Raw genomic sequence first — 15,515 nt, forward strand, 5'->3', positions numbered from 1 at the left:
TCCTATATCCCTCATGAGCCCTTGGTTCTCCCACAGGCTTCTCTTCCCAAGGCTCTGTCCTGGCAGCCTCCCCTCCTTCTCCCGGAACCCCCTCCCCACACCCAGCCTTCAGTCTCTGCTCCTGCATCCTCCACCATCCGCCTTCCACAGAAGGGGCCTGCCCGGAAGGCCAGTTCATGTTAGGAAATTCCAGCCACGTGAGCCAACCCGAGCCAGGGATTCTGAGCAGCCGGTTGCTTTAGGAGAAACTGAAACTTGGCTTGCTGGGGGCGGATTGGCCACTGGGGATTTAAAGAGCTGCCACTTCCTTGGGCCCCCAGAGGGCACTGGGAGGTCACAGTGGCTGAGGGACACCCGGTGCAGGGTGTGAGTCTCTGTCTCCCTGCAGAAGCCATGCACCTCTGTGGGGACAGTGGGCTGCTGACTGGGACGGTGAGTACAGGGGACCAAGGGATGAGAGAGGGGATACGCCAGTTCCCAGGCAGGGAGGGCCGGCGGCAGACACCCTAATCCCAGCTCTGCATGCATGGCCTGCGTGACCGTGGAATGCTCACCGCCCCTCTCTGGGCCTCAGTTTCCTCAGGGGATCGAAACGAGGCCTTTCCAGCTCTCAGTGCAGATCCAGCCCCCAGTTTGCCACTGGGCTCTGGGTACTGCTCTCTTGAGGCCCCTGCTCTCCCCTCACTGCTTTGACGGGCACCTTCTGTTCCCTGCCCAGATTCTCAGGCATGCTTCCCCTGGGAGGCCCTGCCCCTGTCCCAGGAGTCCTCAGCCAGGGAGGCCAGGGCCTTGCCTGAGCTCATACGCTCAGAACATACCTTCCACAGTCACCTGTGGGTTGGGTCTTGAGCTGTGGGTCTCCAACAGTCCCTCCTGTCTCACCTTCCAAAGATCTGGGTATTTGGTTAAATATTTCATCTAGATTTCATGGCTCCTAATCTGAGATCCAGGGGAGGGGGAGGGTTGCCTGTCAGCCTTTGAGTCCACTTTTCGCTCAGAATGGGCTCTTCGTACATTCATTCTAGGATGCTGCCCCACTAGAGCGGGAATGACTCGAGGGCAGGGATTTTGTTTGTTTTGTCCCCCTCTGTTCCCCCTAGCTGCGTTCCCCGAGCTGTGTCTCCCTAGCTCACTGCCTGGCACATAATAGGTGTTGAATACATATTTGTTGAGTAAATGAATCTCAGCTTTGGTTCTAGGCTGGGCATAGGTTTCATGGAACCGGACCTGTGAAATCAAGCCCCTGACAGTGGAAATAATGGCAATTAGAACAATATTAACCCCTTTACTAACCCCTGACCTTTATCAACCCCTGGCCCTGGGCTGCTGCTCTATGGCCTGTGAGGAAGGCTCCGGTGCCTCCAGGTGTGGATGAGGGAGCTGGGCAGAGAAGTGAGTGACTTGCCAGAGCCACGCAACTGGCAAGAGGAGTGGTGGGCATGAAGGCAGCTCTGCCTGGGTTTGAACCCCAGGCTCCCAGCTCCCTGCTCATCTTCCCACAACATGAGCTGTGAGCAGATGTGTGAGACTGGCCTTCCAGCCAGGTGATGTGTGGGCTGAGGGAGCCAGAAAGGGATTCTAGGAGGAAAGGACCCTTGGGGACTGGACACAGGAAAGGGACAGGACAGAGGGCGCCAGCACCTGACAGGATCCCTGTGCCTGTTCCCTTCAGGACCCTGAGGAGCATCAGAAGCAGCTGAAGAAGAAACAGAAGAACCGAGTGGCTGCCCAACGCAGCCGGCAGAAGCACACAGACAAGGCCGATGCCCTGCACCAGGTGGGGGCACCTCCCTTCCCGACCCTGATCCACTTACCTGGCCCACCACCTCTTCATCCTGCCTACGGGCAGCTCCCCCTCCACTAGTGGGTGTTCCCAGTCACCTGAGCTTGGGAAGAGGGAAGGGCCCCAAGGCTGAGATTTGGACATTCCTGGTATTTGGTGCAAACTGGGTATTCAGATACACACTGAGCTCAGGGTACGCAGGTGTACCCCGTCCACAACACCCTGAGCTCAGGGCACACAGGTGCACCCTGTCCACGGCTGGGCCCTGCCCTCCAGGTGCCCCAGCTCTAGGGAAGGAGGCAGGAAGTACAGGCAAAATGGTTAAGTTGCATGTTGACTATCATCTCGGTGGGTTCTCAGAACTGTGTTCAGCAGAACAGAACCTAACAAATGCTGATTCAGGGATGTTGAATAGAACACACCCGTGCTGCTGCTGACCTGTAAAATAGTACCATGACTCTCACAGTTCCTCAGTGGGTGGGTTCTGGGCCCTGGGGAGGCCTGATCATGGCCCTAAGCAGCCTAGAGGTGTCCAGGTTACAATACCATCTACAATGCCACAAGGAGGCCACATCAAGATTAGTTCAGGGTAGGGGGTGCTGGGAGAGTGTCCAAGCAGAGGAACGCAGGAAATGGGAGGAAACAGAGTCCCTCTAAAGGATAGGAGGTGGGGAAGAGCAGAAGTCGGAGAGATAAAGCTGGAGGTGTGAGCTGGGGCCCTGTGCACCAGTGCGTGGGAGCCTTTAGAGGGCTTTAATGTACGGGTTGTGATGCACTTGCTGAATGGCTCCTCTGGACCAAGAGAATAGGGTGGTTTGGGGGGTGCCCCAGTTAGGAGGCTGGTGCAGCTCCAGATGAGTTGCACTGGAGGCTGGTGGAGACCAGCTGGCACAAGGAATGGGTGGTGGGGGTGGAGAGCGGGCAGATCTGAGCCCAAGTAGGCGGCAGGAAGGGGAGACTTGGTGTGTGGTTTGGAGGGCTGGCCAGAGAGTAGCCAGGGGGCCCCGCCTGGATATTCAGATGGCGCTGAAAGGTTGAGGACCCTGGGGGCAGCGTTTGGGGCTCATGCCAGCCAGTGCTGGCTGACACCCCTCTCCCCGCCCCTGTGCTTCTCCCCTCAGCAGCACGAGTCACTGGAGAAACATAACCACGCCCTGCAAAATGAGATCCAGGCCCTGCGGGCTGAGCTGGTGTGGTGGACCCAGACCCTGCGCATGCATCAGCGCCTATGCCTGATGGGCTGTGCCTCCTGCCCGGCTCCTGAGACCCCTGGATGCTGGGGCCAGGGCGAGTGGCCCCCGGGCCCCAGGCCCCATGGACAGCATGACTGCCAAGAGCAGCTAGGTCTATTCCAGACCCCGGTCTCCTCTCCCTCAGCTCTGCAACTCTCTTCAGATCTGCAGCCTCATGGTTCCCCTGGCCTCCTCCTGTCCCCTCTCCCCTCACTGGCCCTTGGCCCCACAGCAGTCACCACAGCTCCGGCCCGACTGTCCCCTAGCCCTGTCCAGTCGGCCTCACCCACCAGCACCACCTTGCTGAGGCCTTCCTCCCAGCTCAGCGCTCTCCTGCCCCGCCCCCCGGCCCAGTCTGGCCCTCCACAACCTCTCGGGGTGGAGCATCCCGCTGGGGCAAAGATGGGGTCCTCACCCCACAGTGCCTTGGCCGCTCTGGGCCTGGCCTGTCTGCAGGGCAGGGAGCGCAAGCCTGAACCCTCAGCAGCAGACGGGCCAGGCCTGGGTGTGGCCCGCCTCCCCCAGCCCTTCCTAGTCTTCCCCCTGCTCTCCTCTGCCCAAGTCCACTTCTAAACTGGCCTCTGGTGCTGGGCTGGTCCCCTCCTGGTTTTCAGGAAGCAGCGTCAGCACCCAAGCAGCACCTCCGGTGCCACTGGGGGCTTTTCTTGGTTTGTCAACTGGCTCAGCGTTTTGCCAGGGAAAGGAAGCCATCGCTGCATGCCTCCCACTCCGCCAGGCCCTGCCACCACTACCATCTTATTTCAACTTCATGGTCATCCTGCAAAACCCAGATTATCACTCCACCTTTTCAGATAAGGAGACTGAGGCTCAGAGAAGCCAAGTGACTTGTCCAAGGTTACACAGTCTTTGGACACCACCATCTGCTCTTCCTTCTGATGGGACTCTGGCCCAGGCACCCGAGGGTCTGAAGTCCTAGAAACTGAGAGCTGGTGTAAGGAGGTTTGGGTGCTGGGAATGGGGAGGGGCTCTCCCTTCTGATTGGTCATTCCCAGGGCCACAGGCCCTGTAGTCCCTGACACCTTGCCCTAGCTGGGCCTGGTCCAGTCCAAGCCTGGTGGAGGGAGAGGCCAGGCAGGGCCCAGAAGTGGACTCTTTCTTCTCCTAGAAGTGTTTTCAGTGCTAAGGAACGGAACCTGTAGACTGGAGTTGGGAAAAGCCTGGAACAGTCCCTCCTGGGATTTCTACAGGAGGGGCACCTGTGGCCACACCAAGACCTCAGGGGCAGGCTCAGCTCTCAGCTCTCAGCTCTATTCCCAAACAGCTCCCTGCCCACTCCCCCGCCCCAAGGCCATGGCTGATGCACGCCTGGAAGCCATTTTTCATGCCCACAAGGGAAGAATGAGGGAAGGGCCAAGAGTAAGGTCACGTTTAGGCACGTGCTGGCAGCAGTGAGACCTGTATTTCTCTGGTAACCCCCACCCTTCCTTGTGCGACCCCCAAGCCCCATCACCCATGGGCCCCTCTGAGCAGTGCCCCTCACTGTTCTTTGGCCCAGCGGCAGCTGGCAGAGCAGGCGCCCAGCACCGGCTGGGACTTAGCTGCAGTGTCTGCTCTGAGGCTGGGGGTGCCGGGTCTCACTCAGACTCAGGACAAGCTCTCCAAGGGGCACAAGGTGAAAAATGCCAACTCTTCACCCAAATTTTTATACCATGTAAGCAGACACTCTGCCAGTAGTTAACACCCTCCAGAATGCTGAGCACAGGTCTTGGCACATGTGTCATTTTAAATAAACTAAAGTGTTTTCCTAGCCTTTTTGCTTTGCCCAGTTGTTTAAAGCTCTGGTTGTATACTGTTGAAACCAGAGGCCTTTGAAAGCACAGGGAATAGTTTAGAGCCTCAGAGGTGGGCAATCCCTCATAGCCCTTCTCCTCTACTCCCTCCCATATTGCAGATGAGGAAGCTGAGGCCCAGAGATGGGATGGACTTGCACAGGGTCACACAGCAAGAGTGGGTGTGATGGTTGTGGGACTGTGGATGAGAGCAGAGCCAGGGTCACCAGTAGGTTCAGGGGGAGCACGCTGGTGGGAAGGGAACCAAGATGCTTTTATTTGAAGGTTGCCTGGAATCTGGGACAAGAGTTGATGAAATCCACCATGGACTAGATGGGAGGATGAGGATGCCATTGTCTGGCTTGTGTCTGTGTACCCTAAAATTTGTCAGGCACTGTGCTATGTTTTACTTGGGTTAACTCAATGATGCCTCTGATAACTGTGAAATAGGCATGGTTATTATCCCCACTGTTCAGAAAGAAAACTGAGGCCCAGGGATGTTAGGTAACAAGCCAAGGTCACATAGCCGTAAACATAAAACAGAAGTGACTAAATTAATGCTGAAGGCCATAGGGGAGAAGCTTTCTTTGCCTCTTCCAGCTTCTGAGCCAAGCTCAGAACATAAAACGGGAGTGACTGAATTAATGCTGGTATACTCATATGATGGGCTACTAAAACAGCTAAGAATAAAGAATGCTTTGAAGGATATTTAATGAAGTGAGAAAATGCTTGCAACATGTTAAACAGAAAAAATAGAATGTACAGCTGTTACTATAGTTTGATATTATGTTTATTTAAAAAGATAAACAAGATGAAAAGAGTGGGAGGCGACAAAGAGTGGGAGGTGATGTTGTAGATTCTTGAGAAGGGATGTGGGCTAATATCTGTGAATCCCCAAATTTGTAAACACAGCTACCACTATCACATGAGCCTTCCTCAAGGTTGAATATATCCTAGAAATCCACATCTGAGTGTTGTCTACTGCTGCATAACTAATTACTCCAAAATTCAGTGGCTTCACCAACATTCACCACCTCACAATCTTTGTGGAGCCAGGGTCTGGGCATTGTTAAGCTGGGTGCCTCTGGTTCAGGGGTCCCACAGGCTCCAAAGTGCTGGCCAGGGCTGTGGCCATCTGAGGTCTCGACTGGGCAGGGGCGAGGGGCTATCTGCTTCCAAGTTCACTCATAAGGCTGGCTACAGACCACTCCCAAGCTTGTTCACAATGCTGTCGGATTCATTCAGTTCCTGGAGGGCTGTTGGATTAAGGACCTCACATTCTTGCACGCTGTTGGCTGGAGATTTTAGTCCCTTGCCCCATGGGTCTTTTCAGAGAGCAGCTCAATATGGCAGCTGGCTTCCCTCAGTACCAGAAAGCTAGAAAGGGAGAAAAAGGGAGTCGTACAGAAGCCACAACTTTTTTGTAACCAAATTTCAGAAATAACATTTTGTCATTTTTTCTGCGTTCTGTTCAGTGGAGGAAGTCACTAGATCCAGCCCACACTTGAGGGGAGAGGATGGCACAAGGACACACAGGGAGGAGGGGGAGCACTGGGAGGCTGCCACCATCCTGGGGGAGAAAGAGCATTTCCTTGGGTCCCTTGTTCCCTCTCACCACCAGCATTAGCAGTTGGCTCTCTTCAGGGATCATTTTACAGAAGGGAACAATTTGGGCCCCTTCGCAGCAGCAGCAATGCTCCCAGCAGTGAGCCCCCCGGCTAGAGACTCAGCCCCAAATTAGCCTTGTGACAAGCACAATGCAGTCACTTCCTTCTTAGAATGACCTTTGACATGATGCATGGACGTATTTCCGCACTGAAATAGCAAGTAGATGCAGACCAAGAGTCTTCTATGCTTTGAAAAGTAAGCACTCCCTGGAGTTGAAATTCAGTTTAAACTCTTTTACTTTAATTTTTCTGGTATTTACCTCTGTAGGTTGAATGGTGGCTCCCCAGAAAATATGTTCACCGAGAACCTGTGAATATGACCTGTGACTTATTTGGGAAAAGGGTCTTTGGCAATGTAATCAAACTAAGGATCTCAAGATGAGCTCCTCCCGGGTGTACAGGTGGGCTCTAACTTCCACGGCCAGCAAAACGAGGTCACCAATAATAGGAAGAGAAGACGCAGAGCAGACAGGCAGAGACCAGAGGTAGGCTGACGTGAGCCAAGGGACATCTGGAGTCACCAGAAGCTGGAAGAGGCAAAGAAGGCTTCTGGCCTGTGGCCTCCAGAAGGAGTATGGAAGCAGGAAGAGGGTGAGGAGGCCCTTGCAGCCACCCAGGTGAGCGACGATACTGGCCGCAACCAGGCTGGCAGCAGGGAAGTGGTGAGAAGAGGCCAGATTCAGGGTGCGCTCTATGGATGAAGCTGATGGGCTGTGCTCGTGGACTGGATGTGGGGAAAGGGAGGAGGATGCTGAGGCTTGGGCCTGAGCTCCTGGGGGCTGTTAATGCCAAAGACCTGGAAAGATTGTAAGAGGAGCAGTTTGGGGTGGGCATATATATGTGGGGGGGGGGGCAACAGGGGCCCTGTTTTGGCCATGTTAAGTTTGAGATGGTTATTTATCACCCCACTGGACAGAAAAGAGTTTGGTGAAAAGAGTTTTCTTCCTCTAGGAAGCCTCCTATAATCTTCCAATACAAATCATTCCAAGATGAGGCTCCTCATCACACTCATGTGCCTCTCACGGGCATCTGTCACTTCTTCTTGTGTGAATGTACCTTCCTATCTTCTTGTCTGCCTCAATGGCAGCAACTAGTCTGGCACATCACGAGTTTATAAAAGTGCATGTATTGGGAGGCAGTAAATCGTGATGATTGGACAGCTCCAGTGCCAGGCAGGCCTGGGTTCACATCCCAGCTCCACTACTTCCTGGCTCGACTTATTCAAGACTCAGTTTTCTCATCTGAAAACTGGGAGTTGAAAGTGTACTACATTATACCCTATGCATATGTGCATAAGTGTGTACATATCTATATGTACATGTATATATAACAGAAAAGCATATGTTCACCAAAACACATGAACAAGAATGTTTATATCAGCAGTATTCATAATGGTAGAAGAGTGGGAGCAACCCAAACACCCCATCAACAGTTAAATGAATAAACTGTGGAATATTTTATGTAAGGTAATGCTACCTGGCAACAAGAATGAACAAACCACAACTATCTGGAATAACGTGAATAAACTTCACAACATAATGTCGGCTTATAGAAGCAAAACACAAAAGAGGAGACAATTTGTATGATCCATTTATATTCTTTTCAGAAGTTTAAAAATATCAGTTCTGCTAAAAGTCACATTAGTGGCTACTGTTGGAGGAGAGCACTAGAAGGGGAAATGAGGGACCATCTGGGGTGCTGATAATGTTCTGTTTATTGATCTTTATGGTGGTTACATGAATGTATTCCCTGCATGAAAATTCATTGAGCTGTATGTTTTTGATCTGATATACAATCAATATTATGCCTGATATATGTCAATAGATAGAGGCTGAGTGTAAGGAGCATATCACAGTCCCTGGCACATAGTAAGTACTCAATAAATGTTAGCTATTGCAATGGAATTGATGGAAGAATCCATGCCTTGGCCCTAAGTGAGGTTATTAACAATCAGAACCATGGACAGATCAGAGCCCGCTCTCAAGGAAGGCTGGAGGACTAGGAAGCCATCTCTGGTATGATGCAGAGGACTCGAGGCAGGAGAGACTCTGAGATCTTTCCTCTTGGGTTAGCGGTTCAGTGCCTTCCGGGGGACATTCCCACCAGACAGAAAGGAGACTGTCCCTAGGGGATCGTGAGTATCTGTGTGTGTGTTGATGCAAAATTTCACTCCATTTGAAAAGGTCTGCTGCAGCCCCTTGTTTTTCTAAGCCAGTGAATGCTGAAATCTCCCTAGAGAGGCCCATCCTGGGCGTAGTGTCCCAACAGCTTGCTCAGGCTCTGCAGGCTTTGCACACTGCTTCAGGCTTGTGTTTATCTGGCTAGCGGGGAAACGGAAGAGACTCCAGGCAGGGTAAAAATAACCTATGCCATATCTTTTTTCAATCACGTGGAAGCTCCAGGAAAAAAAGGCATATTATGTATCGATTTGATGAGCTGCTTTATTTGCTAGTGAGTTCCCTGTCACTGGGAATCTACATAGAGGCTACACAATTACTTGTCAGAATATTGCAAGGAGGACCCCCTGCAACATGGGAAACTTCCCCAGGTGACTGTTGAGGGTACTCCAAGCTTAAAATTCTACTATTTAATCAACAGAAAATTTCCTTGGGGGCATGAACTGCTTCTTTCTGCCTTGCCCTTCCCCCAACCAGTATTTTTCCTTTTTCCTAAAAATTAAAAAGTTTCATTCTCAGTAGGGAATTTGAAAAGCAGGGGGGAAATTATCCATACCAATGAGTACTACTCAGCCATGAACTGCAGATTCATGTGACACCTGGGATGGACCTCAAGGGCATTATGCTGAGCAAAAAAAGCCAGCCTCAATAGGCCATATCCTATGTGATTTCACTTGGGTAACATTCTCAAAATGGGAAAATTATAATTATAGAGTATAGAACAGATCAGTGGTTGCAAAGAGTAAGGGATAATAGGCAGAGGGGATGGGTGTGATTTTAAAGGGATGGAATAATTCTGTGTCTTGCATGTGATGAAACATACATATGTGATGAAATTCCATAGAACCATACACACAATTTACAGTTTTGATATTGTACTAAGTCATATAAGATGTAATCACTGGAAGAAAATGGATGAACTGTACAGGACCTCTCCTTACTACTTCTACAACTTCTTGTGAACCTATAATTATTTCAAACAAAATTCTAAAGCATAGCAAGCCACACAGTTAACATTTTGGCATATTTCCTATGAATTATTTTCTTTTCATAGTTAGGATCACAGTAAATATAAATTTTGTAGCCCCAAACTTTCTCTTAATAGAATATCATAGGTACTCTACAGCACAATCACTTTAATAGTGGTGTAACAGGCCAATTTCATGGATATTCATCTTTACTTAACCATCCATCCCTTGTTGAACACTCGGATTGTTCTAAAATTTTCATCACTATAAATAACCTCATGCTAATTAATGCCTTTGTGCAGAAATGCTTACCTACATTTTGAATTCTTCTCTGAAGATAAATTTCCAGAAGGAACATTATTGAGTGAAAAGAACTAAAACAGTCTGTTCATTTTTATGGGGGAAGCCAGTTGCCATCTTGGAGGCCACTCAGACCTGTGGAGAGGTCTAGGCAACAGCCAGCATCACCTGGCCAGGCCTGTAAGTAAGCACCTTGGAAGCAGATCTTCTAGCCTCAGTATAGGCTTCAGATTACAGCACCCAAAACTGCATCCTGAATGCAATCTCATGAGAGACCCCAAGCCAAACTGACCAGCTAAGCCACTCCTAGATTTCTGACTCACAGAAACTGTGCATGAGATAGTAATATTTTATAACTGTAACCCATTAAGTTTTGGAGGAAATTGTTACATAGAAATAGATAATTAATACAAGGAGTTGGCTAGGTGATGGGGAGGATTCATATGGCAAGGAGACAATTCCAGAAAAAGAGAACAAATAGCATATAGAAGGACCAGACACAAGAAAGAGGATGCTTATGGAGATGGAGTAGGCTAGGCTTGGGGGACCCTAACCCAGCCGCAGGGCTGCCTCCTCCTCCCCAGAGTGCCCAGTGGCACAAAGGGGCTTGATCTAGACCTCAAGCAGCACCCAAGGGAGGTCTGAGATAGCAAGTGGGAGACAGCCATTGAGGTCACAGGCAGTGACAATATCAGAGCTCCGAAAGTCCTTCTGGTTTGAACAGAGCTTCAGCAAACTGCAGAGACTATGAGGGCAGAACCTAGCTTGGGGAAGAAGGAGCTAGCAAGGACTTAGCTAAGATCCTTGTCTCTGTCAAGAACTGGCAGATGCCAGGGGAGGCAGCTGACATGGAGGGGAAAGTCCAGCCTTAGAGTCAGACACACTAGATTCTATTTCTGATTCTATCACCTACTGTGTAGCCTTAGGCAAATTATTTAACATAGCAGAGCCTGTTTATTCAAACAAGACTCATGACAAGGCTTACCTTGGGACTCAACCTGGATACCCAGCTTTGGAAGCTTCGAGGCAAAGCCAGGTGTCCAGGAGGAGAGATGTTGGTAAGTTTTTGCCCTGAATTTGGAGCTAGAACCATCCAGCCACTTGGGGAGGGCAGGGAGGAATAGATTTGAATGAATACTTCATAAAGTTAAATAGATAAATAGTCAGCAACTGCAGGAAAATGTCCTCAACATTGTTAGTATGAAACTACTGAGTCATTAAGATACTCCTATGCACCCTCAGAGCAGCTAAAATAAAACAGACTGACAATATCAGATGTTGGTGAGGATGTGGAGCAACTGGAACTCATACTTATTTTGAGGGGAGTATAAAATGGCATAATCTCTTTGGAAGAAGTTCTGTATAATGAAACATACACCTATTTGATGACACAGTGATTCTACTTTTAGGTATTTACTCAAGAGAAATGAAAACATATGTACACAAAAAGACTTGTGAAGAGTTTTCATAGATATTTGTTTGCAATATCCAAAACTAGATAAAGCCCAGGTGTCTATCAAGTGGAAAATGGATAACCTGTAGTATATTCATAGAATAGAATATTACTCAGCAATTAAAAGGAAAAAACTGTAGGCTTATGCAGAAATATGGATAAACCTCAAAAACATTATGCTTGCTGGAAGAAGCCTTACACAAAATATATGCTATATGCTTTCATTTATATGAAGTCCTAAAACAAGCAAATACTCTATGATGGAAAACAATTGGAACAGTGGTAACTTCCAGGGTTAGTGTGGAAGTGGGGGCAGGGGTTGACTAGAAAAGGGCATGAGAGAACTTTCTGGCATGTTGTAATATTGCACATCTTGACAGGGGCTTGGGTTACACAGGTATGTGCATTTGTCAAAACTCAGCAAATGCATGCATAAGATTTGGGCATTTTGTTTTACGTAAATTTTATCTCAAAAGAAAAAAATTGTAAATCAATATCTCTAATGCTGTGTATGCTGAAGTATTTAGGGGGAATTATACTGATGTCTGCAACTTTTTGAAATGCTTCAAAAAATAATAGATTGATGGATGGATGGATGGGTATGTAATGAAACAAGTAGAGTTAAACTGCAATGATAGAGTTTATGAGTGGGGTGTACAGCTTTTCTGTGTTCAAAGACTTTCACTCTAAATATATATTTTTAATTGAGACAAAAGTCACTTGGGATCCTTAGTACAAATGCAGGATGCTGCCGGCCCACCCCCTGATTCCTAAGGTGGCTTCCTGGGGGCTGCTGGGACCCAGTGTCTAGAAGAGATCCCATGGAGGATTCTTGGCATACTTGAGCCTCTAGTGGCTCAGTCTCCCAGCTAGATCTAAACGAAAGCCTTTCCAAGAGCGCTCTCCTGAAGGGGTCCCCCCAGAGTCTCTATCACCTCCTTCCTGGGACTCTTTGCTATTGTCCTAGGGGGGCAGCCACCACCTGCAGGAATCAGCTCTCACGTCTAAATGCACAAAGGCCTCCAAGGCCTAAGCTGAACCCAGAAGGATTCTGAGGCCTCTTTGATGAGCCCTAGTCCGCCCTATTGCCTTCCTGAGCTCTACAAGGCTCACACACAGTTTCACACCCAACACGCACAGAGGGAGGGACAACTGGCCAATCCGATGATAGTCTTCACGCTTACAAGCCTCTCTTGCTCTCACCCCCAGAGCTGACTCTCTGAGCTGGGTCAGTTCTCCCTGCAGTCCAGGCAGACAGTCTCTGGCCTCCAGCTTCCAAAAGCTGAGGGCTAAGGACTGATGCCTGGCTGGTAATTGGCCTAGGAAGCCCAAAGGGAGGTGATGGGGACTCAGGGGAGGAGGAGCCCCAGGTGCTGCAGGAAGTGGAGCTTTTGATTAAGTAGCTCCTTGCTTGGCCTGGGACAGGAGCTGTGGAGCTGCAGAGGCCCCAGAGTAGTGGCTCTTAAAGGAGACAAGCCCCTGTTCCGACCCTCACAGGGAGAGTCTTGCAGGGAGAAGGGGTTGGGGGAGAGTTGTGGGGGGTGGGAATGCCGCTCTTCCTTCCTACATCCCGGGCTTCTTCACAGGTCATGCACAGGATTTGTCCTGCCCTCTGGGGCTCCACCACGGTGGAACCACTCAGTGGGAAGGAAGGCAGTGAAGGACCCGAAGGAAGGCAGTGAAGGATCCGGTGTGAGCAGGGCCCTCCTGAGAAGCCCCAGGGAGTCCCAGGGAGAAAAGAACCAGGAGAGGGTACAGTAACTCCCAGCTCCATTGCAAGGTAGGTGGGATAAGAATCAAGACCCAGGAAATGCCCTTAAGGGCCAGGGTGGTCACAGGGTTACTTGACAATGCCCAGCCCAAGGCTTGGCTGTGAGAAGCCCCTGATTGTAATGCGGCCACACTGCAGGTTCTCTGAGTGTGGTCCCTATCAGCAGCAGCATATCATCTGGGAACTTACTTTGCATGTTCAACATGCAAGTTCTCAGATCCCTCTCTTCCCCAGACCTGTGAATCAGGAAGTTGGGGGCTAGGCCCAGCAATCCACAGCCCTCTAGGTGGTTCTGATGCCCATGCATTTGAGAACCACTGATATAATTTGACAGGTTCTGGAGCTGGACTGCCCAGAAAATTTCCTTCATTCACAAATTCATTCACATTGGTCAAACATTTATTAGCACCTTCTGTATGCTAGATTCCATGTCAAACCTCATGAGGATCCCAAAGTGGGGTAAATTATAGTTCTCAGGTCCCAGGCAGACTGACCAGTAAGTATAAAGCAGGGCAAAGAGCCCCAGGAAGGAGCCAATTTTTCTGGCTAGGGGGATTTGCAAGGTCTTCCTAGAGGAGATGGCTTTTGAGCTGGGTCTCAAAGGATGAGTGAGAATCAACAAGTAGAAAAGGAAGACACCAGAAACATTCTTCTAAAACCAAAATCTAACTTTTAAAAGCATCTTACTGCTTTTCGGGGATAAATTCAAGTGCCTCAGTACGTGCTCCTCCATGATCCAGTCCTATTTCCTTTATCAACCCCAAATCCTGCCACACCACATCCCCATTTATATATCTCAGTAAAACTGAACTACTCATAGACATGTAAAGGCAAGCATGCTGTTTCTTATTGCCAGCCCTTTGCTTCATGTGGTCCTTTCTGCCTGGAATGCCCTCTCCGCGTCTCTTACCCACCCCCTACCCATCTTTCAGGACTAATTTCAGGTGCTGTCTTCTCTGGGAAGCCCTCCTGACTCCTGGCTGCTTAAGTATCATCTTCTAGGTACCCCAAAGCCTGGGATACAGGTGCATCAGTGTTCTTACTGCACTGTATTTAAAAAATTGCTGTATGTTGATCTCTCTATAAGAATGTAAAACTCCTGTAACTAGCCAGCTTCTCCAATTTTGTGACCCTAGAGCCTAGTGCAGTGCCTGGCATGCAGCAGGCTGTCAGTAAATATTTATTTAGTGAAAGAAGGAAGGGAAAATGTTAAATAGGAGGTCCAGGAAAAAAACAGTGGTGGAAATGATGAAGAGTCTGACAGGGAGCACATCCTGAAAGCAAAGGCACTCAGGTCCTACCTACTTGGTCAACTTTTACTCTGTGTCAAGCAAGATCAGAGTCATAAATGCGTGGCTCAATAGCTGTGCCTGCCCATAAAACACGTTCATTTCAGTCCACACAGTGTTTTCAAGTGTTTCAATCAGTTGCCAACATTTTTAAATTAGCAGATTTTCCATGAAAACCAGATCTAGCATTCCCAGGCTACACTTCCCTCAGGCCTCCCTTCAGTAGGAGACTGGATAGCAGATGCCCCTCTTTAGACGGGGCAGTTTTTGAGATCCAGGAACTGAGTTCCAGTTTCCTCTCTCCCCCTCCCTCCCTGACTTCTTTCTTTTCCTGCCTTGCTTTTACAGGTCTTTGTGTGTACTATGTGATAGCGGTGTTTAGTTGCCCTTAATATGAAGATATACAAGATTTAGTCTTCAAGGAGTTTACTACCTGGGCGTGTGGAGTAGGGTTTTAAAGTGGGGTAGGGGAGGCATTCTACACAGAGGGAACAGCGTCAACAGTGGCGATGGAGGCAGGAGAATGTAGAAGGACTGAGGGGATGAATGGCGGCCTAGGGAAAGGCCCATTTTTAGCAATGCAGCGCTCCCAGCCCACCCAGTCCTACAGAGATGTGGAGCCGAATCGCTTAATAATTCTCAGTAAGGTCAGAATTTGATCAGCAGTAAGTGAAAGGCAAGGTATTGGGCTTTGGAATCATAAACCCATATTTGAATCCTTACGCCTCCACAGTTGCTCCCATTTCCAGACATCTTTAAAACTGGAATATTAATAATAAATGCTTTATAGTACCGCGATGAGGGTTAAAGGAGACACAAAGTGCTTGCAAGTTGCTCGACACACAGTAGGAACTCCACAGTCGATAGCTCCTAACTCTACCAATCCAGGCACGTAAGATGCACAAAATGAATCGTGGGTGGACAGCCCCGGGACCACTAAAACGCATCTAGCGACTACGCTCAGGCGGGTAGGACCGCCCCCCGCTCCCCGCTGTGGCCTCAGGCGACCCCAGGGCGGTGTCGCAGTGGCGCGCACGCGCACATCGCGGCCCAGCCTCGGAATGCGTGCCCGCCGGGCGAGGGTG

General features: G+C 49.6%; 1 protein-coding gene across 2 annotated transcripts; it reads left to right on the forward strand.

Annotated features, from left to right (window-relative positions):
* The first annotated feature begins 234 nt into the window (after positions 1 to 234).
* BATF2 (basic leucine zipper ATF-like transcription factor 2) lies at positions 235 to 4,783 on the forward strand. Of its 2 annotated transcripts, none has more exons than XM_017659208.3 (3): positions 235 to 432; positions 1,673 to 1,777; positions 2,908 to 4,783. In XM_017659208.3, the coding sequence occupies exons 1-3, from the start codon at positions 394 to 396 to the stop codon at positions 3,586 to 3,588; spliced, it is 825 nt and encodes a 274-aa protein (XP_017514697.3). In that variant the 5' UTR covers positions 235 to 393; the 3' UTR covers positions 3,589 to 4,783. The 2 variants fall into 2 exon arrangements, with proteins under 2 accessions (XP_017514697.3, XP_017514696.3); XM_017659207.3 differs by having other exon boundaries at positions 239 to 432; positions 2,905 to 4,783.
* Positions 4,784 to 15,515: the final 10,732 nt, after the last annotated feature.

This window comes from Manis javanica, chromosome 11 (assembly GCF_040802235.1).
Source record: "Manis javanica isolate MJ-LG chromosome 11, MJ_LKY, whole genome shotgun sequence".
Classification (NCBI taxonomy): Eukaryota; Metazoa; Chordata; class Mammalia; order Pholidota; family Manidae; genus Manis; species Manis javanica.